The sequence below is a fragment of the Microtus oregoni genome, unplaced genomic scaffold, assembly GCF_018167655.1.
Source record: "Microtus oregoni isolate MIOR12 unplaced genomic scaffold, Mior012 000008F_ref0000371, whole genome shotgun sequence".
NCBI lineage: Eukaryota > Metazoa > Chordata > Mammalia > Rodentia > Cricetidae > Microtus > Microtus oregoni.
Genome location: NW_024543067.1, coordinates 25,791,487 through 25,813,848, shown reverse-complemented (window position 1 = coordinate 25,813,848; position 22,362 = coordinate 25,791,487). Strand labels below are relative to the sequence as shown.

The 22,362-nt window shown below is 43.8% G+C and overlaps 1 protein-coding gene and 1 pseudogene across 1 annotated transcript; one reads left to right on the top strand and one right to left on the bottom strand.

The window, feature by feature from the left end:
* Window positions 1–3,181: 3,181 nt before the first annotated feature.
* Window positions 3,182–4,262, bottom strand: LOC121451293 (annotated as a pseudogene).
* A 31-nt stretch (window positions 4,263–4,293) lies between these two features.
* LOC121451815 (baculoviral IAP repeat-containing protein 2) lies at window positions 4,294–20,789 on the top strand. The gene is made up of 8 exons (XM_041657578.1): window positions 4,294–5,396; window positions 5,486–5,585; window positions 10,597–10,675; window positions 12,837–12,882; window positions 16,590–16,826; window positions 19,531–19,785; window positions 20,033–20,074; window positions 20,156–20,789. Exons 1-8 carry the CDS (start codon window positions 4,586–4,588, stop codon window positions 20,347–20,349), a joined length of 1,764 nt encoding a protein of 587 aa, XP_041513512.1. The 5' UTR covers window positions 4,294–4,585; the 3' UTR covers window positions 20,350–20,789.
* Window positions 20,790–22,362: the final 1,573 nt, after the last annotated feature.

The following is a 22,362-nucleotide window of genomic DNA, read 5'->3' as shown; positions in this document are numbered from 1 at the left end:
ATTATTAACCCTTCTACTATTAACAACTATTAACCTTCCTCCAAACCAGTCCCCTGCTTTTTCCTTATCTTTTTGTTTGTGGCCTGGTGCTTCTATTAAAAAAGAAAATATGCATACTGCCTCCCCGCCCCAAAGAGTCTCAGGTAGCCTCGGTGTACTAGCCACGGCTGGGTTTGAACTCCTGGGATTCCAGGTAGCGCCACCACGCCGGACAGCCGGCCGGCTTACCAATGTCAAAACCCATCTTAAAAAAAAAAAACAAACAAAAAAACCCCCCAAAAAACCCAAGTTATATTTATGCACATGCACACGAGTGTAGTCCGTTTTCCTCAGGCGTTCCGAAGCCAGCTCACTCATCTGAGAGCCACCTTCCAGGGCTTTTCCAGTGTGTCAGCTGCCTGGTTGCCACCCTTGAGGTGCACACGAATCAAAGCCCCAAACACCTAGCGGAGCGGCTCGGGCGAGCGTTCGCGAACACCCAGCCTCGTTCGGAGTCCGGGCACTGAGGCCCGGATGTTCGGCTTCCAAAACTCCAACACGCAGGCGCGAGCGCAGGCACAGGCGCGCGCGATTAATTTAGCCCCTCTCTCTCCCGCCCGTCCTCGCGGTGGCTGCGCGCCGTGCTGACGTCACCGCGCGTCTGCAGCGTCCAGCTAGCCGCGGGGGCTTTCGGGAAGGCTGCGGATGGAGAGTTGCTGCTGTGGCTTCCCGGGCGCCGGAGGCCCTGGTCCTGCGGCTCCGCGGTGAGTGCGGCTCCCTCCGCCTGGCGGGGCGAGCGGGCCGCCTTCGGCTCCCCGAAGCCAGCGCAGCCGCTGTTGTGAGAGCCCTCTGTTCTCAACGCAGCGCGATCACCGCGCGCTTCCCCAGTCCTTGCCCTGGCAATGGCTTGCTTTCCAGTTTTGCTTTCTTTTCCTTTCGGTTCATTTATTCATTTATTTATTGTTAATTAGTTAATTCCTTCATTTTTTTTTTGAGTCATCCCTGGCTGGTTTCCAACTTGCGAAAATCCTCTTGCCTCAGTCTCCCGGGTGCTGGGAGTACTAGCATGCCCCACCACGCCCATCCCGCAAGGTTCTAAGCTCACCGGAGGTTTTGCTTTCACTGCCTTCGAACCGAGCCGATTGTGCGGCACGGAGATCACGCTTATCGTATAGTTTACTGGTTGCTCTCTGTAGTGAGGTGAGAAATAACTCTGCGGTTTTATGGGGAAACATGTCTTTCTGACCTCCACTCTCCTTCAGTGTGCATTGGAACGGGTGGTGTGGGTGAGCCGTGCCTCAGTGAAACCCTTGTTGTCCTTTTTCCTTTTGAGATGCTTTCTGCTATAGTTGCTTTGGAATAGTTAGGGAATGATTGTCCTTAACGGGTTGTGTTAACGAGCCCTCCCAGATACCTTTATCTAGGCTAGCTCAGTCCTGACTTGATCAGTTGTTCCCACTGGCAGAGCACTATCATCCTGCCTTATCTTCCAAGTGTTGAGATTGAAGTTGCAAGAAGGCTCGGGAATCTTTGTTTAGTTGCTGCTCTTCCTCCTCCTCTCTTCTTTTTTAAATAGTTGCTGATGATTAAACCCAGGACCTTTTACCTTCATGATGGAGCTGCATCAACAGCTCTGTAGAATGTCTGTTCCATGCCTACAGGTGCTTTTTGTCTTCAGTGAATTGCCCTATCAAGATATCTTTAAATCGGAAAATAAAAGCAACCTAGTAGTAGTGTGGTCTAGCACTTGGGTGGCTAAGACAGGAGAATACCAAGTTTTAAAACCATCTTCTTTACATTGACTTCCTAGCCAGCCCAGCTACAGAATGAGACCCTGTCCCTGCAAAAAACAAAACAAAACAAAAAAACAAACCAAGCAAAAACCTCAAAGAAAGATGCCCACGAAGTATGTCTAGCAGTAAATAAACAATAAATACAGTCAGCAAATGTGAAATTGGGGACCAATTCTCTTCCTGGGTGGAAATGTCCACCTGTCTTCAAAGGTTTACTTTTTACTCTGTATAAAGCTTGCATTTCAGAGACAAGCACAGTGCTCTGGGAAGTGCTTTTCTAAGACTGGGTGGGTAAAAACTGCTGTAGTTAGGATGCATTAGCTAGAATGAGACAGTTTCAGGTATTACTGCATAAATTGAAGAGGCCATAATTGCTATGCAATTAGTTTTCTAAAATACCTTTTTTTTTCTCCTTTCAGATCTGCAACACTGAAGAGTCTTCATTTCCTCCTGTATTTTTCTAGAAATAAACCCAGTCATGGAAATATGAAAAAATATATAACGAATCCAGTTTGAATTCCATGGAGTGTACTTTTGTGTATGAATAGTTATATAAAATGTTGAGTTCTCAAAAAGAAGGCTAGTAAGTATGGGACATTTGTGCAACAGAATTGCTGTGGTAAACTGGGTTGGTAGATACTACGGCAACTGAAGAAAGCTGTGTCTTGATAAATTGATTCATCCTTAATTATAACAGACTTAAATGAAGCCCAGGTGGACTTTGTAAAATGCAGTCTAGTTAACTTTACTAACAAGATACTGTCTGTCGAGCAGATGTGTTTACGTGATAGACACAGGAAGGGATTTACCAGGTGAGAAGAACAGCAGTCTAAGCTCTCAACAAGGCCGTTCACCAGACACTATAGTCTTAGTAGGGCCGTGTGTTAACTTCCCCAGAAGGCACCTGAGATTGTATAACATGAGCTGTAGGAAATTAGCTCTTAGAAAATAGGACCATGGAGTGAGTTTAGTTACTTGGGTTTGATAGATAGTTTGGATGTCGTATTAAAGTCCTTATAAGGGGAAAAAGCCTGCATATAATTTTTCCGATGTAGTTAGCAATTGACTTAGTATCTAGACTTCATAACTTTTTTTGTTTTTAGATTTTTTTGAAATACAACTTTATTCTGATTCTAAACAAAAAGAATGGGGATGACAGCAGCAAGATTTTACCGCTGACTGAATAGTGCAGTGTGACGGTAGCGGTCTTATTTTTGAAATTTCAGAAAACAACTGTGTTCCACACAGCTAATTATGCAAGTCCAAAAGAAGGAAGGTATGTTTTTAAAAAAAAGTATGTTTTAACTGCCGCATTCACTCCTTCAGCATCCAGTGAAGTACACGATCTGCTTAGCTAAATACGATGGCGCACGCTGCTCTGCTGACGTCACAGGACAGTTGTCTATAAACTAGACTTCTGCCGCAGGCTCCAGCTTCACTCTCAGGTCGTCATCCTCATCCGGGAGCACAGTCGTTTGAGCAACCTCTAAATCACGCTCGTGCTGTGCTGACAAAGCTGGGTCCATGACCACCTCAGGTGGGGCAAGCGCAGCATGGCAACAAACTCCAAATTAGGGTCTCCAAGGAGCTTTCTGGCAAGCCAGAGGAAAGGCTTTTCAAAGTTGTAGTTACTTTTGGCAGAAATGTCTTAGTACTGGAGGTTTTTTTGGTGGACGACAATAGATTTTGCCTTTACTTTTCTGTCCTTAATATCCACTTTGTTGCCAAACAATACAGTAGGAATGTTTTGTTTTCTTTTTTCCTCTGATAATTTTTTATTACTTTATAGATAATAGGAATCAAAATTTCCACTTCCCTCCTCCCACTTCCCTCCTGCTCCCCCACTCATCCCTCTCCCCTCCAGTCCTAAGAGAGGGCAGGGTACCTTGCCATATAGGAAGTCCAAGGCCCTCCCCCTCCGTCCAGGCTTAGGAAGGTGTACATCCAAATAGAATAGGACCCCCAAAAGCCAGTACATGCAGTAGAGACATATCCCAGTGCCATTATCATTGGCTTCTTAGTCTGCCCCCATTGTCAGCCACATTCAGAGGGTCTAGTTTGATCCCATGCTCGTTCAGTCCCAGTCCAGCTGGATTTGGTGGGCTAACAGGGATGTTGTCACACACACGTACCAGATCTCTATGCCGGTTAGGTACATTCTTGTAAGTAACTCTTGATGTTACATCGAATGGCACACTGGGCTTGGATGGAGTAGCCATGGCGCAGGCCCCCGAACTTCTCCTGGCCGGCTGTGTCCCACATGTTGGACTTGATGGGTCCTCTGTTGGTATAGACAATGAGCGGATGCACCTCCACGCCCAGGGTGGCTACATACTTCTCAAACTCACCTGTCCAGTGGTGCCTCACGAACATCATCTTCCCCACCAGGACGAGCTTGAACTGGATCTGCGGCACTCCCTGGACAGCCAACCTGACGTGACGATCCTTCCAGAAGACTCTCCGCGCCTGTCCGACTGAAGCTGACTTCATAACTTTTAATGAAAGTAAATTATGGGCGAATAGCTCTTGGGTTACTTAAAAGAGTTCATATGATTCCAGAGTCCTGAGTAGTGTAGGATCTTGGAAAATAAGAGTTGTCCTCTGTGAAGGTGAACTCACATAAATCCAGTCAGAGAGAATTCTACCTGGTTAGGAGCCCGTTTTTGCATTCTCTGTGTGGTTGAGATCTTAGTGTGAACTGAGAAGCTTCATAGGGCAGTTTAAGCTGTCAGAAATACTGTCCCTACTCATGCACAAAACTGTCTCCCAAAGAGTTGTTCAAGGTACTTTATACCAAAAAAAACAAAAAGATAATGGAAAATAGCACAACCTTACTGAATTGGACAAAAGAGAGCAAAGAAAAAATAAAATATGACTTTTCCTGTGAGCTCTACAGAATGTCCACCTACTCGGCTTTCCCCGCTGGGGTTCCTGTCTCGGAAAGGAGCCTGGCTCGCGCTGGCTTTTATTACACGGGTGTCAATGACAAGGTCAAGTGCTTCTGCTGCGGCCTGATGCTGGACAACTGGAAACAAGGGGACAGCCCTGTTGAAAAACACAGACAGCTGTACCCCAGCTGCAGCTTTGTTCAGACCCTGCTTCCATCTGGTCTGCAGTGCCCGCCTAAGGTCACAGCCCCTGTGAGAAGCGGGTTTGTACGTTCCTTACCTCTGGAGCAAGGAGGAAGTTATTCCAGCTCGTCCTCAAACCCTCTTCACTCCAGAGCAGTGGAAGACTGCCCGTCCAGGACGAGTCCCTGCAGCTATGCCATGACTACCGAAGAGGCCAGATTTCTTACTTACAGTGCGTGGCCTTTAAGCTTTCTGTCACCAGCAGAGCTGGCCAGAGCCGGCTTCTATTACATAGGACCTGGAGACCGGGTGGCTTGCTTTGCCTGTGGTGGGAAGCTTAGTAACTGGGAACCGAAGGATGACGCTATGTCAGAGCACCGGAGACATTTTCCCAACTGTCCATTTCTGGAAAATTCTTCAGAAACACAGAGGTTTAGTGTATCAAATCTGAGCATGCAGACTCACACTGCTCGAATGAGGACGTTTTTGTACTGGCCGTCTAGTGTTCCTGTCCAGCCTGAGCAGCTGGCAAGCGCTGGATTCTACTATATGGGTAAGATGTTAGCGGAGAACTAGAGTTTTATTAGCTTGTTTATGGGAATACACATGAGTCAGTTTCTGGCCTTTTTTTTTCTTGTTTAGATCGCAACGATGATGTCAAATGCTTTTGTTGTGATGGTGGCTTGAGGTGTTGGGAATCTGGAGATGACCCCTGGGTAGAACATGCCAAATGGTTTCCAAGGTAATTGGTTCTTTGTTTTATGTTGAGACAGGGTTTCTCTGCGTAGCCTAGGCTGTCCTGAAACTAGCTCTGTAGACTCAGACTGGCCTTGAACTCAACAGCTGCAGGCCTGCCTCTGCCTCCCGGAGTGCTTGGATTAAAGTTTTTGTCAGTGCAGCTCTTAACAAGTTTCAACTGTGACTAATCTTTGATCCCAGTAAAGACAGACTAACAGATGATCAGTATCACTAGATTTTAGTACATACAGTTCACTTATTTATCAGATATTTAGGTAATATTTTAGGTGCTATGGGTTATAATCTGTGTTGTGAGGGAAGAGTGGATAATGAGGACATACAGGGCAGTCAGGATATACTATACCTAATGTCTAACCATTGTTCTGCTGGTTACTTTCTATCATTGCACACGGGGTCACCTGTGTGACCTGGGAAGAGGGACCCTCAGTTGAAGATCGCCTCCCTCACGTCTTAAAGCTGTCTACTATGTAAACTGATAACTTGATTTCAGCTACACAAAGTCTCTGCCTCTGTCCTTTCAGCATCTCATGGCTTTGATGTCACTACAGCTTTTTTTTATTTTTTTGAGTTTTTTTGTTTTTGTTTTTGTTTTTTTTTTTTTTTTTTTTTTTTGCTTTTGCGAGACAGGGTTTCTCTGTGGTTTTGGATCCTGTCCTGAAACTAACTCTTGTAGACCAGGCTGGTCTCGAACTCACAGAGATCCGCCTGCCTCTGCCTCCCAAGTGCTGGGATTAAAGGTGTGCGCCACCACCGCCCGGCTTCACTACAGCTTTTTAAGTTGTGTATCCATTGTTTGTTTTTCATATGATAGTTGTAGCTATAGTTATTTCTAACACTGTCTTTAATAGGACAGGGGTAGCTATAATTGAAGCTACAGTTATTTCTAACACTGTCTTTAATAGGACCGTTGTAGCTGTAATTGTAGCTGCAGAACACTGTCTTTAATAGGACCGTTGTAACTATGTTTGCAGCTACAGTTTTAGCACTGTGCTGGGCTGGGGTAGTACTGAAGATTGGATCGAGATAGCCACTCGACCCTGAGCCCCAGTGTTTTCCTCTTAACCTTTATGTTAGAGTTGGCTGATTTACACTCCACATTACAGTTTGGAGAAGTCTGGAGGTGATTTTGTATTTGTCTTCACCTGTAAATTTTGTACTTTCCTATGCTCTTGAGAATTGTTTGCTGTATTCTCTCATTATTGCTGATGTTATCTGTCATGTTCTCTTGAAACTCACTGAGCTCCCTGAAGATGAGTAGTGTTAATTGCTTCTTTAGTCGTATGTAAGCACCTTTCTCTTCCTTCTTTTGAGTTCTGGGAAAATTATTGCATTCCTTTGTTGTTATGGTTTTTGTTTTGTTTTTTAAGTTTCTCGTAGCTCTGCTTCTTAGGTTTTTGTGACTTTATTGAACAAGGAGCTTTAACTATAGGTAGGTGTGAGGGCTTGGGCTTGTCAGGGTATGGTATGACTCGTTGGGAAGCCCAGTGCTGTAGTCTCCATGCAGTTCTATTAGCTGATGTCTTTGTCAGTGATGGTCTTAGAGATTCTCTGTGTCCAGGGCAATAGCAAAGCTTTTGGTGGTGAGGCTGAAGACTTGATCTCTTCTCTCATGGGAAACATCCTGGCCAATGGGATCCCTGTTGACACCTGTTCTGACTTGTGAGTATTCTCACAATGGTGGGGGCAGTGATGAGGTGATGTTTGAGATGAGGACGCATCCCTTGAGCAGCTGGAGTCGATGTGGAGCACAGGTGCACAGAACAGCTGCAGGCTGGGCTTGAAGAGCACAAGAATAGTGCGTGTAGGACACAGGCTCTGGCGTCAGACTGTTCTGCAGCCCTGGGGTGCAGAGCATGGGTCAGGGAGGGAGGTGGTTCCTTGCAGAGTGTTGCAGGCCCTGCTCCTTTCTGCCTCCAGGGTCCCTCAGCACTAATGGTGGGAACTGGCTGCTCCATGGCAGAGGAGCTTCTGAATCCAGCGCCAGTACACACTAGAGAGATTTTTGCTGTGACGCCTCATGAGGTTGGTTGTTGATAACTTCAGTGGCAAAGGTTCTGGGTTTCTGCTCAAAGCAAGCCCCTAGGAGCCATGGTGGTTCTGCCTGCCAGACTACTGATTCTCTATGTCTATCTGTTTCCAGATGTCTCCCCCGTGGGCCTTCTGTACCTTCCCTCCCCTCCTTCTTTCTCTCTCTCTCTCTCTCTCTCTCTCTCTCCCTCTCTCCTCTCTCCTCCCTCTGTCTCTCTGTCTGTCTCTGTCTCTGTCTCTCTCTCTGCCTCTCTCTCTCTCTCTCTCTCTCTCTCCCTTTTGTGATCCTGGTGGTTGAGCCCCTGGCGTTGAGTATGCTATTCAAACACCCCACCACTGCCACAACCTCCACCCACATATCTCTCTTCAGTTTATGTTAATTGGGTTGTTGAGCCCTCCTTGGGCTGTTTCTTCCAAGGACAGCTCTCTTTAGTTTGGGTTTGTTATAGAAGTACACAGCCAAGAACATTGCCATCTTTCTTTCTTTTTTTTTTCGAGACAGGGTTTCTCTGTGGTTTTGGAGCCTGTCCTGGAACTAGCTCTTGTAGACCAGGCTGGTCTCGAGCTCACAGAGATCCGCCTGCCTCTGCCTCCCAAGTGCTGGGATTAAAGGCGTGCGCTACCACCACCCCATTGCCATCTTTCTGATAGCATTCTTGCAAACTTTCCTTTAATCTGTGATTTATATTTGTTAATCCCACTGAATGAGAGTAAAGACCATAACCCAAATTCTTTGGTTAAATTAAGCAGGCTTTGTTTTTAGTCACTCAGGGCTATCTCCCTAAAACAGGATTTGAAAAAACAGCATTGGACATGGGAGAAGGTAGGGTCCAAAAACTGTATGACTAGGTGGTTTTCAGGGGTTGGAGAATTTCCAGAGGAATTTTAGTTACATAGGCACTTGGCTGGACATTTTAAAGTTGTTTGGCAGAATATTTGATCTTACAGGATATAATCAGGGGGTGACCAGTCAAACTCCATAGGGTGGGGAGCATGTCAAATTCCAGAAACAGGTTAAAGCACGAGCACCTTGAATTTTGCAGCAAACAGAAATGAACTGTTCTGACCTTATAACAAATGGCTTCCATCCTTAAGATTGAGTCCGTCTGGTCCATCAATATTTTTACTTCTGGACTTATTACTATTGCTGTGTAGTTGGACATTTCTCTTTCATCCATTTTCAAATGACCACTCAGAGACTGAATATGAACTATTAAGTGCTCAGACTTGTTAGTTGCTACCTCTTACACTTAAATTAACCTATATTTCTGTTTATGCTTGACATGTGGCAGTGCCTTTATTAGCCTGGCACGTTTATCTCTTCTCTTTGTGTCTGGCTGGCGACTCTCCCTCTGCCCTTCTTCCCACCATCCTTAGTTTGGTCGCTTGCCTTTACTTCCTACCTGGCTACTGGCCAATCAGCATTTTATTAAATCAATTTGAGTGACAAATCTTTACAGTATACAAGAGGATTATTCCACAGTATTGCTGTGATGAAACACCACGACCAAAGCAACTTAGGGAGGAGAAGGCTTATTTGGCTTATGCTTCCACATCAGAGTTTATCATCAAAGGAAGTCAGGTCAGGAAGTCAAACAGGATGGGAGCCTAGAGGCAGGAGCTGATGCAGAGGCCATGGTAGAGAGCTGTTTACTGGCTTGCTCCCCATGGCTTGCTCAGCCTACTTTCTTATAGAACCCAGGACCACCAGCTCTGTGATGGGACCACCCACAATGGACTGGGCCCTGCCCCTTCAGTCACTATTTATAAAAATGCCTTACAGCTTGATCTTATGGAGGCTTTTTCTCAGTTGACATTCTCTTTTCTCAGAAGACTTTAACTTTTGTCAAGTTGATACAGAACTATCCAGCACAGGCATGGTGATTGTGGTGCACACCTTTAATCCCAGCACTCTAGAGGCAGAAGCAGGTGGATCTCTGAGTTCAAGGCCAGCCTGATCTACAAAGTGAGTTCCAGGACAGCAAGGACTAAATTTAGAAACTCTATCTTCAAAAACCAAAAAACCAAACCAACACAAAAAAGCCAGAAACAACCCCCCCCCCCAGAAAAAAACCCAAATTATCCAGCACAGTGTGTGACTGCCTGTGGGTATGTGCACATGAGTGTAGATGCCCAAGAAGATCAGAAGCGTCGGGTGCCCTGGAGCTAGAGTTATAGAAGGGTTGTGAGCTTCCTGACATGGCTTCTGGGAAGTGAATTGTGGCTCTTCTGTGAGAGCAGCAAGTGAGCTATTTCCAGCTTTCCTTCCAAGCTTCTTACGAAGCAACATTATGACTTAAGGAAGGGCAAAAGGGCTTTACACACATTTGGGGATATGATTCATCTTTAGTTTAATTTTTCACATAACATGAGCATAGGGCAAGATTTTTGTTTATATGCTTTTACAAGAAAATTTGAAATTGGACACCTAGTTGAACGTTTCTTCCAAAGGGATGAGATGGCAGTGGTTGTTATGTTAACTTCTTCTGAGAGGTTTTAGTGGCTTAAATATTTGTGAGACATTGCTACAAAATGTGGAGATAAAGTTTCTTGGAGGGAGTGTGGTGAACTATATTTCACGATAGGAGAGTGAACTCTGGAGTAGGTTAACAGTTACTATATTGTGAACAATGAAATTTAATAGATAGAGTCATAGTTTTTGAAATAGTTTTAACCACAAAAAGACAATGTCTGTACCATTGTTTTTCACATGCCAGCTTTTGCCCTTTCTAAGTCCAGAAGGTTTCCCTTTGTTGTGTGTAAGTGGAAGGCAGCAGGAAAATGATGGAGGCACCGCCACCCTGGGGTGTGTGCTGGGGTGTGCTGGTTTGGTTAATGTCTACTGGGTCGTGATGGGAAATTTTTGCTGTGGGGTATAATCGAGAATATTTGGAAGTCACTCCTCTAGAATAACCAGTTCATTTTTAGTATGAAATGATTTAAAATAGTTCTGTTTTATATTTTAGGTGTGAGTTCTTGATACGGATGAAAGGGCAGGAGTTTGTTGATGAGATTCAAGCTAGATATCCTCATCTCCTTGAACAGGTAAACTGGTTCTTCAGACTGACATGAACTCTGGAGGTGACACATTTGGTAAAGGGGCCTCCTAGGCAGTGTGAGGCCCTGAATTCAGATCCCAGCACCACGGACAAAGCTGGGTGTGGCAGTGTGCATCAGTAACCCTAGAGTGTTAGAGACCAGGGACTCCATGGAGTGCTCTGTCCAGATAATGGAACTATTCAGTGAGTTCTATGCTGAATGGGACAGAGAGCCTGTCTTACAAACAAGGTGTGGAACTGCTGAGAAAGACATCCATGTCTACACCTGTCCTCCACATGGGTGTATATGGAGTTGCACACACCCACGTGAACAGGTCCATATGCTTGCTCCAACTATGCTATAGAATAAGTACAGAAATCTCAGAAGTGATACTTACATCTATTTTATTAATTCTTTGTACAAAATTTTTTGTTGGTGGAGGCTGCTTGTTTGTAATCCTGACCACCAGACCCAAAATAATCTCACAGAAACTATATTAATTAAAATTCTGTTCAGCCTATTAGCTTGGGCTTCTTTTTGTTTGTTTGTTTGTTTGTTTGTTTTTTTTTTGGTTTTTCGAGACAGGGTTTCTCTGTGGCTTTGGAGCCTGTCCTGGAACTAGCTCTGTAGACCAGGCTGGTCTCGAACTCACAGAGATCCGCCTGCCTCTGCCTCCCTAGTGCTGGGATTAAAGGCGTGCGCCACCATCGCCCAGCTTGGGCTTCTGAACTCTTAAATCTTAAATTAACCCATTCCTAATTTTTTTGTGTTTTACCACGAGGATTGTGGTTTACGGTAAAGTTCAGGTTGTCTGTCTCCTTTTTCAGCTAAATGGTGTCTGTCTGCCTCTGCCTTCTTTCTCCCAGCATTCAGTTTAGTTTTCCCACCTAACTCTATTCTGCCCTGCCACGGGCCAGAGACGCTTCTTTATTAACCAATGGTAATAAAACATATTCACAGTATACAGAGGGGAATCCATAATCAATTTTTGAGGCAAAATTGGAGTTTATTAAATTCGTATAGCAATTTTAAGCGATGTAATTAGGAAAAGAAATATGGTTAGGAAGGAAGACATACTTGAGGTTGCGTGTGCTTAGACACCTGAGGTCGTGAGTGTGTGCTTAGATGGACACCTGAGGTCATGAGTGTGTGTTTACATACCTGAGGTTGTGGGTGTATGCTTGACACCCGAGGTTGTGTGTGTGTTCTTAGATAAACACCTGAGGTTGTGGGTATGTGCTCAGACACCTGAGGTTGTGGGGGTGTGCTTAGACAGACACCTGAGGTTGTGGGTGTGTGCTTAGACACCTGAGGTCATGATTGTGTGCTTAGACACCTGAGGTCGTGGATGTGTGCTTAGACACCTGAGGTTGTGGGTGTTACTTAGACAGACACCTGAGATTGTGGGTGTGTGCTTAGAAGAGCTGCCGTGTTTGACTTACCCGTACTGTAGCCACGGTACTGCATCCTTGATAGTTTTGTTACTAGCTTGCTGTTCAGGCTTCTTTATAAATACTGTTTTTTCTCTTACTTTTTTGAAAAATCTTATATCCTGTCATGTATAGAATTTTTTTAAATGGGGTTGAAGAGCTATCTTCAATGTCTCTAGTCTTTTCCAGTAAACAAACAAATGAACAAAAATCTCTTTAGGAGTTAGGACCTTTTAAGAGTTACCCAGATGAAATACTGCTTTTTCAATGGGATGAGGAGGCACTGTTGTCATCATGCTGTTCTCTGAAATGGGAGATATACTTGAATTCTGAATCGGAGGTAGACTAAGTATAAGCATAGCTGTATGATATCTATGGTGAAATGAAACCAAATAAAGTGTTCATATGAGTTATTTATTACAGAGGTTTGAGACATGGAGCTGAGGCAAACCTTGAACTCCTAGTTTTCCCTCCTGTGCTGCATACCTGTCTTAAAACGAAATATCTGAGTCACCCAGTTTCCTGAAGGGTGTGTGCATTTATTAAAGTAAATGTTGTTGTTTGTTTGGGTGTGCTCGTTCATCCCATCAGCCCCGTACTTGGAAAGCTGAGGCAGGACAATTGCCATGAGTGCTAGGCCAGCCTCAGCAACAGAGAGAGACCCTATCTTATTGACTATGCTGTTTAGAGTGTTTGAGATTCCTGATTTACCTGCTAAGTGTTCTCTTATTTCATAGCTGTTGTCCACTTCAGACACCCCAGGAGAAGAAAATGACCCTCCAAGTAAGTAGGAAACCTTTAAATGCAACTATGAGTCTGTGTAAGAATATTAGGAATGAAAGTATATTAAAGGGAATCACATGGAAAACTGTGGAACGTTAACTGGAAAATTACGTGTTTAGTAAGATTTGTGACATTTTAAAAGATTCTAGAACATTTCTTGGTCTTTAAAGTGCTGACATTTCTTATGAGACAAGACACACATAGAAAACAAATAGCTTGGCACTGTGTCAAATGAAAGGTGGAATAAGCTTTTCCTCTAGAGAGGGAGGTTGCTGTGCCTCGAGTGTGTTTGAAGAGGTTTAGGATGGGCTGGGTGCTAGGTATAAAGGCAGGGACAGGTACTTCAGTGCAGCGGCCTCTGGATTAGAGCTGCCCTTTAGCCATAGCTCAGGAGTTAGTGTATGCGATCTTCATGTGTCATGGTCTCCAAGGCTGAAGGAGCCATCACTTTATGTTCTAATCACATTAGAGGAGTGCAGGTTTGACTCTCCATTTCAGGAGAGGCGTTGGCGCTGTGGAGGAGGAACAGAGAAGGGGAGACCAAGATATAGAAACCATGACTCCGCAGTAGATTAGGCACCTGGTCATGGAAACTGAGTCACAGTGGGTAAGGGACTTGGTCAGGAAAGGAAGGAGTACCTAAGTACTGGTACCTGCCCTGTCTAGGAGAACTGGGGAAGGTGAAGGGGTGGAGAGCTGTTCTTTTGTCTGCTTGTTTTTTCTGTTTCTGTTTTTTGTTTTTCGATACAGGGTTTCTCTCTAACAGCCTTCGCTGTCCTGGAACTAGTTCTTGTAGACCAGTCCTCGAACTGGATAGCTGTTCTTATTTAATGTTTATTTAGGCTGATGCCAAGGCTGGAATCCGGGTCCTTGTGCCACAGTGCACATGTGGAGATGAGAAGATTCTTCTCAGGAGTCAGTTCTCTCTTGTTTACGCGGGTTCTGGGGACCATTCTGGCTGCCTGGCAAGCGCTTTCCTCTGAGCATCTCGATAGCAGTTGAGCTCTTCCCACAGGAGAAGACAGAAGACTGGAACCACTAGTCTCCATGTACTCTCTTCTCTGTCCTGTTATTTATGTAGTTCTCCTTTATTCATTCATTTTTAATATAGGGGCTTATAATTCGACTCAAACTAGCTTTGAACTTTGAAGCCTCATCCTCTGAGTGCTGTGTCACAGGTATATGCCACCATACCTGGCCTCGTCCTCTGGATTTGTGAGTGTTGCTTTGGTAATGGAAAGAGGGAAGGAGTCTTGTCATGGTCACTGGAAGCTGCTGTATTAGCAGATCTCTTACTGACCCGGCATCCAGCATTTGATGCAGTCAGTGCCTGCCTTGGGAGGCATGCTGTGCTGCGTTCTTGCCTGCCCAGTGCTGGGGTGGCAACTGCACTCCAGCACACGGGCTTGTGTCCTCAGCACACCCCCGTGGTTGGCTTCCCTGACAGCATTCTTCCGCTGATTCTGAGCAGTCTCCTTTGTCAGCTCCTTTATTTCTAAGTGACACAACACACTGCCACATGAAGTGTATCTTGTGTTCAGGTCATGTGGGCGCCAGGCTACGATGTCCAGTTTTCTGCTTCAATTTCCAAGTGCTTCCATTTCTGGATAAAGTAGCTGTTTCAGTAAATATAGCAAAGCAAATGATTCCTCTGTTTCACTCCTCAGAGGTTCTGCTCTCACCCTCTGCATCTCAGTTCATAACACCCAGCTATTGAAGCAGCTAATGCCTTCACAGTTTGACCAGAAACTCACCACCTACCCATTGCCAGCCTCATCCATGCTACCTGATCTATCCTTACAGTTCTCCCTGATCCTAGGCTGCCCACTAGTCCATCTCTGCATGTGTCCAGTCACCTTCAAGACCCTCCTAGAGTTCTGGCAAATTTAGGGTGATGTAGACACTCCTTACAAAGCTGTATGCCATTGGCTGCTGTCCACTGTCTACTGCCACCTTTATTTCATGCCAAGCTTTTGTCCTTTTTTTAGGGCTATTATGTTTGCTGTTCTCTTCAAAAATTCCCATTGCTTACTTTACCATTTCAGTTTTAGGGTTCTGTTTTCTTTTCAGTATTATTTTTTAGAGAAGGCGTTAGGGATCAAGGCTGTTTTGCTTTCTTCAGACATGCTTTTGAGGCGGTTGCTCTCCACACTTTGACATTGGGTGTTTGTGTGTTTATTGTGCAGGTTTCCAGCAGGTGGCAGCACAGTGTCTTGGGAAAGTACAGTCTCTCAATTCCTACTTTCATCTCCTTATATTTTCATCGTCATAACCTCTGTATTCAGAATATCATTCCTTTTGCTTATTTAACTGTGTTTTTGTTATAGCTTTATTCTTCCCATGTTTGTTATTTTCTCTGTCTCACGTAACATTTAGACATTATTCATCATTCAAGTCTGATACATCTCCATTGGTGGTGTTATTCTAACCCAAGTGCTTCTTGTGTGCTTGGCAAGAACTCACCACACTGTACAAGGCCCCGGCCCCACACCTAATCCCTTTACGAGGGGAAGAGAGTGGTTACATGCTTGATTGCTGGAAATAGAATTCTCAAGTATGCCAGACAAGCCCTCTACCTAGGCCATACCACCATTTCTTAAATTTTGTAATGTTTTGTTTGTTGTGTTTAGTTTTACTGTGCTATCAACCAAATGCTGGATAAGCTTTCTACAAAGGAACTGTACCCCCATGTTAGCCCTCTTTCCTACTGTTTTTATTTATTGATTTTATTTTGGGGGGAGTCTTGTTAGCTCTCTTGTATGAGTGTCAGGGAAGGACCGAGGCTTTGTCTCTGCCGTCACATGTTCAGTGGTTTCTCTGGTTTTCCTCCGTGGAGGTAATTTCTCACTTCTTTATTGTTGTAGCACATTGGTTTTTAAAGATGAATGTATATTAGAATCATTTAGGAAGATCTTTTAAAAAATTAGTTTTTATTTCATTTTATTGTGTATGAGAGAGACACAGAGAGGGTTAATTATGGCAGGACCCATCCTCTCCTGCGGTTTCAGGAACTGAATTTGAGTCAGCTTGTGCAGAAACCCTTTCATCATGAACCATCTTGCTTACTTGATTTTTGAAAAATTTTTTAAGATGTATGTATGTATTTTGTACGTGTGGGTACACATGGCACAGCCTGTGTGTGGAGGTCAAGAGGACAACTTTGGGGGTTGAAGATATGTCTCAGCAGGTAAGACCACTGATTGCTCTTCCAGAGGACCTATGCAACCGACATGGCGGCTCACAGCTGTCTGGCTCCAGTTCCAGGGATCCAACACCTTTACACACACATACATGCAAGCGCAAAACACCAGTCCACTTAAAATAAAAGAAAATAAACCATTTGTTTAAAAAAGGAAAACTTTGGGGAGTTGGTTCTTTGCTCCTACCCTGTAGATTCTGTGAACTGAACTTAAAGCTGTCAGGCTTGGCAACAATTGCCTTTACCACTGAGCCATCTCATCAACAATGGTGAAATTTTTATTAAGTACGCCTAGATGTTTGAACTGTAGGAAGTAATTTTTTAAAATGCATAGTACATTAATTGTTTTCTCATTTAACCATTATCAAGTTTAAATTTTATTGACGGTAATTTAATTTAACTAATGCATATGGTATATTTCCTTTATCAGCATATGGAAATAAAGATAATCATTTTCCATAGTTTTAACTTTGTGGGGTTTAATATTAGCAAATTTGTTTACAAACAGTTGTGCATTTTGGACCTGGCGAAAGTTCAGAAGATGCGGTCATGATGAACACGCCTGTGGTTAAGGCAGCTCTGGAAATGGGCTTCAGTAGGAGTCTGGTAAGAGAGACGGTTCAGCAGCAAATTCTGGCCACCGGTGAGAACTACAGGACCGTCAGCGATATTGTCTCAGCGCTTGTTAGTGCTGAAGGCGAAAAAAGAGAAGAGAAGGACAGACAGACTGAAGAAACAGCATCAGGTATTGTGGTATTGGTGGCTGCGTGTAACATAAGTTACATGTTACATGGCAGCACCTCAGCTCACATCCATAAATTGCTGGTGACATCACCTCTCCCCCACCACCAGTATTTCTAAACTGTCTGTTTGCCAAGCTCGGGTGACTTCAAATTCCATCTGTAGCTAGTACTGTCCTTGAATTCCCCTGAGTTCCCGACCCCACTGCCAAAGTGCTGGGATGACATATATGCTACCATACCCAGATTTACAATAAAGTTTTTTTCTTGAGCTATATTGCATTTCTTCCTTTTACATAGCTAAATTTTAAAAGCGTGATTTAGGGGGTTGGAGAGATGACTCAGTGGCTAAAAACTTTTGCTGCTCTTGCTAAGGGTCTGGGTTTGGTTCCCATCACCCATGTTGAGTCCAGTGTCTGGGGTATCTGACACCCTCTTGTGACCTGTGTGTGCACCTGGTACACATACCCGCAGGCCCATACACATACACATAAAAATGAATACTTTTCAGTTTTTAAAGCAAGATTTAAGAACTGATTCAGAGCTGACTATAGCGGAATAGGCCTAGTTCCTACAATCCTGGCATTCAGGAGAGTAAGGCAGGAGTATGCCAAGTTCAGGGACAGCCTAGGCTACATATCAAGAATCTCTTTAAAAGATTCAGATATTTCTACTTTTTAAATAAACTTCCTTCAAATCTGGTTTCTGATACGGTATTTTACTAGTAGTCCTTGGTAGGGGATTCTTAGACCAAAAAGTCAACCTAGGATGACATCCTGGGTTGTGGTCCTTTGCACAGCCATCAACAGTGTATACATGATTCTGATATTTGTGTGTGTTTTTCTTTTTCTTTTTTTCTTCTCTTTTTTTTTTTTGGTTTTTTGAGACAGGGTTTCTCTATAGCTCTGGAGTGGAGCCTGGCCAGGAACTAGGTCTTGTAGACCAGGCTGGCCTCAAACTCAGAGATCCTCCTGCCTCTGCTTCCTGAGTGCTAGGATTTAAGGCATGTGCCACCACTGCCCGGTTAGATTTTTTTCACATCTTAACAAGTCTCCTGAGTAATTATATCTTCAACAAATATTTTCATATGTCTAAATATATATATGTGTCTAAATATATATTTTCATATGTCTAAATATATAAACAGCAAAGGTGTGAGAGTGCTGGTCATTCTCAGGGAGCATGTAGACCACCTGGGAAATAGGTTCCAAAAGACAATCACAGAGCTAGCAGAGGGCCCGCAAGATGGCTTAGTGGGAAAAGGTACTGCCGTCCACCCTGCAAGTCTTAGCTCAGGACCTGAGATGCATATGACAGGAGGAGAGAACAGTTCCTACAGTTGTCCTCTGACGGCTATATGTGTGTCATGGCACTGTGTATGCACACACACACAGACACACACACACACACACACGCTGTATAAAAACCTTAGAGAACTATTAGATAAGTGAAGGTTCATTGTGTTGCGTGAATTGGAGCATTAGGTTGAAAACACTTTTGTCCTTAACTAGAGGTAGAAATAGTTTTGGTCAGTGAGGCTCTTTCTGCCAAGCCTGATGACTGAGTTTGATGCCCAGGACCCACATGGTGGAAGGTGAGAATTGATCCCTGCAAGTTGCCTGCTGTGGCATCCCCACCCTCACCCTCAAGGAAGAAACTGTTTTGTTTTATTTAAAAAAAAAAAAAAAGACTAGTTCAAGACAGCCTTATTGTAAGACCATATAGCAAAATGTTTGAAATTCTAATTTCTGGATTGAGACAGATCTAATTCTGGCCTTTTTCAGTTAGGGTAGGCAGCTCATTCAACTAAACTTAAGATTCCTTACCTCTGAAGTGGGGTAATCTCTTATGAACGAGCTGGATTCAGTTCTTAAAGCTGCACCATAATTTAGATTTATAAAATGTGCTGAGTATTGTGGTAAGTGGTGGATGTGCATTTCATTGACCTCTTTAAGGAAGGTGCTGGATTCTTCCTATTTCAGATCGGGAAGCTGAAGCGTATAGTGGGGGACATGGCTAAAATGGCTAGACTTTCTGGGCAAGCCAGCAAAGTCCATCTTGATTTGTAGCTAAGCCCTCGCATTCACAGATGGTGTGGACCCTGAAAGGACATTAGCACCATGTAAACCTGGCTGGGTGGTTCATGCCTGTAACCCCAACACTTGGAAGGGAAGTAAAGTCATGACACTCAGGGCTGGATATATCAGGTCCTGTCTCAGTAACTAACAAACCGGAAACCTCAACTAGTTTAGGACTGGTTTGACAACTCATTCTGTGACTGTTGACAAGCCAGCCATGCTATTGTGAGGCTCCCTATCTGGAAGATACGTGGCTTATCTGATTGCCTTTTTGAATATAACCGTTTGCCTGTACTTAAGAAGTAAAGTGATATAATACAGATAAAAATAAATTACTTTTTAATTCCATGGTGGAGAAAGAAAGAGAAAGAGGGCACATATTTTACTACTTTAAAGTTTTCCGCTTGTTCTCAACAATTTGAAGACGTGTGTCTGGGTCCATCAGCGTTCATACTTGAAAGTGTATGTGCTTGTATGGAACCCTGAGTTTAACCTGGAGTTTAGTTTAGGAAGGCAATATCGAGATACAATCACTATTTTCCTTCTCCTTCACACTCAGTACCTCATTTGGGTGTAGTTGGGGGCATTTGAAATTTAATGCATCCTTCTTCTTGCTTGTTTTTAACTGAAGGTGACTTGCAATTAATTCGGAAGAATAGAATGGCCCTCTTTCAGCAGCTGACATGTGTCCTTCCGATCTTGGACAACCTTCTTGAGGCCAGTATAATTACTAAGCAGGAACATGATATTATCAGACAGAAAACACAGATACCCTTACAAGCAAGAGAACTGATTGACACCATTTTAGTCAAAGGAAATGCTGCAGCCAACATCTTCAAAACCTGTCTGAAGGAAATCGACTCCACATTATATGAGAACTTATTTGGTGAGTTTGTTGGAGATAGTATTTAGATACCCTTAGGGTTTTATTCGTCTCTCTGCTGAGCAAGCAGAATAAACCCAGTTGAACCTCAATCTTTACATATTACCTATTCCAGAAAAACAAAAAAACCTGGTGTTTTTTATTGTCTAGGTAGTATTCCTTGTAATATGGCAAAAATCTGCATAAAAGTAGTAGGTTAAAGAGTTTTATATTGCTAGAGTAATGGTTTTTGTATGCTGTCTTTTTTCAGTGGAAAAGAATATGAAGTATATTCCAGCAGAAGATGTCTCAGGTACAGTGCCGTTAGTACTCCACTGTTGTCTCTGTTCCTTCCTGGACACTGCATCTCACTTACACTCTTTTCTGGTCTTAGGCTTGTCATTGGAAGAGCAGTTGCGGAGATTGCAAGAAGAACGAACTTGCAAAGTGTGCATGGACAGAGAGGTTTCTATTGTGTTCATTCCTTGTGGTCATCTGGTAGTCTGTCAGGAATGTGCCCCTTCCTTGAGAAAGTGCCCCATCTGCAGGGGTACTATCAAGGGGACTGTGCGTACATTTCTCTCATAAATGAAGAGTGGTTCTAAAGTATTGCTGGGTACCGGAAGCCGTCTGAACAAAGAGTGAATTACCGATTCAGCTAGTACACTCATGTTTGCTCTTCTTCAGAATTAATAATCTTGCTTCGTGAAAGGTAGTGTTGTATATGTAATCTTAATCTGTGTAGCTGCAAGGGAAGTTCCTCTGCTGATAAGCTATGGAAGGAGTGGGTGCTTCTGGGTTTCACTCAGGAGTTTCTGGGCTTGGAGTTTATGAAAGCTTTAGATTTGGGTGACGTGGAGCTCAGGAATCCTGGAAACCAGTAGCCCTGGCCCTCAGCGGATAGGGTGCCCCATTCTTTTTGGTGTTTTTCCCTCTGGAAAATAAGGATTTTTCTGTTACTTGGTAAATAAGATTTCCCCCTATTTGTGAGAAACATACTAATAAAGTGGTTTTAAAGGCTTGTATCATCATTTTCTCCCCTGATTGAATAGTAATTTTCCTAAGACTTAGTTGCACTCATTTGCTCTTAGGTTAAAATAAATGAATTCATAAAATAAATTGCTAACATGTTTGTAATAATGTGATTCACGAAAATCCCTTTAGCTAACAAACTGTGTATGCTTTGCAAATAAAGCATTGGATGAAGACTTCACACTCAGCTCAGTCCACATGAGAACTTAAAGAAGCAGTGTACTTGCGTGGTGTGGAGGTTTTTGTGGGCTTCGGGGATAGAACACAGACAGTGATAAGCAGTGCCGTCTTTGTGGAGTAGATCATGTATGACCTGTCCCAGATGTGAAGTGTATTTTAAAACACAAAACAGGCTAGACATGGTGGCACACACTTTTAATCCCATCGCTCAGGAGGCAGAAGCAAGTGGATCTCTGTGAGTTCAAGGCCAGCCTGGTCTACAGAGAGAGTTCCAGGACAGGCAGGAGATTTACACAGAGAAACCCTGACTCAAAGAACAACATGAAACAAAGCAGCATGGTGGTACAGACCTTCAGTCCCACCAGAGGCAGGTGGATCTCTGCCATACCTGGGAAGAGGGAATCTTAATTGAGAAAATACAGATTGGTTTGTAATAGTGTCTGTGGGGCATTTTCTTGATGAATGATTGATGTGGGAAGGCCCAGCCCATTGTAGGTGATGCCACCTCTGAGCAGGTGGTCCTGGGTGGTCCACGAAAGCAAGCCAGTAAGCAGCACTCCTTCGTGGCCTGTTTCTGTTCCTGCCCTGACTCCCCTGGGAGTGTGAGCTGAGACAAACCCTGTCCTCCCCAAGTTGCTTCTGGTTATGGTGTTTATCATAGCAATAAAAACCCTAACCAAGATAGGTGGCTAAAATCTTTGCCCTCCACTCTTAATTTTGGTAATGTTCCCATTCCTGTCCTGATACTTTGTAAAGATTTATTTTTATTTGTGTCTGTGTTTGTCTGTACATGTGTGCAGTTGTCCACAGAGGGTGGTGTTACCCTGGCACTGGAGTAGTGAACGCTGGTCATCTCTAAGAGCAGCAAATGCTATAAATCCCTGAGCTGCTTCTCTGGTGCTGTCAGGATGTGTGTATGTAAGGATAAATAAACGGTGCTGCCTCACTTCAAAGTCTTGTATTAGCAACAGAAAGTCCGGGGGGATGGAAAGAAGTTGCTTACATCCCAGATACGCAACAAGTCTAAAATTCTCCAAACTTTATCTTCATCCTGGACATATTATGAATGATTTCTGATGAGGCTTTCAGCTTTCTCAGGAAGTAAAATTAGAAGTTTGTCAGGCAAGTAACCCAGTTAGAACTTACCCAAGACGAGGGTGTAGTCAGTGTAGTGCCGGGCCGTCCGCGTTTTATCTCAGACTCTGCAGTTACAGACAGGCTCTTTGTGTCCTTCTCTTAAATGGCAGGCAGTCCTTGTAGAACTCACTGTTTCTTCTCGTTGGCCCTTTGCTTACTCAGTATGCACTGAGGACCCACTTGTGTGCCAAGCACAGTGCTACGTGCTGTGAGAAATGGAGCTGTTTTCTGGGCAGAATTTTGGTGCTGGAG

Excerpts from the sequence above, each read along its gene's own strand:
- LOC121451815 (XM_041657578.1), top strand. The coding sequence starts at position 4,586 with ATGGAAAATAGCACAACCTTACTGAATTGGACAAAAGAGAGCAAAGAA. Across the intron at positions 5,586-10,596 it reads CATGCCAAATGGTTTCCAAG|GTGTGAGTTCTTGATACGGA; the intron begins GTAATTGGTTCT and ends TTTATATTTTAG. Across the intron at positions 20,075-20,155 it reads TCCAGCAGAAGATGTCTCAG|GCTTGTCATTGGAAGAGCAG; the intron begins GTACAGTGCCGT and ends TTCTGGTCTTAG.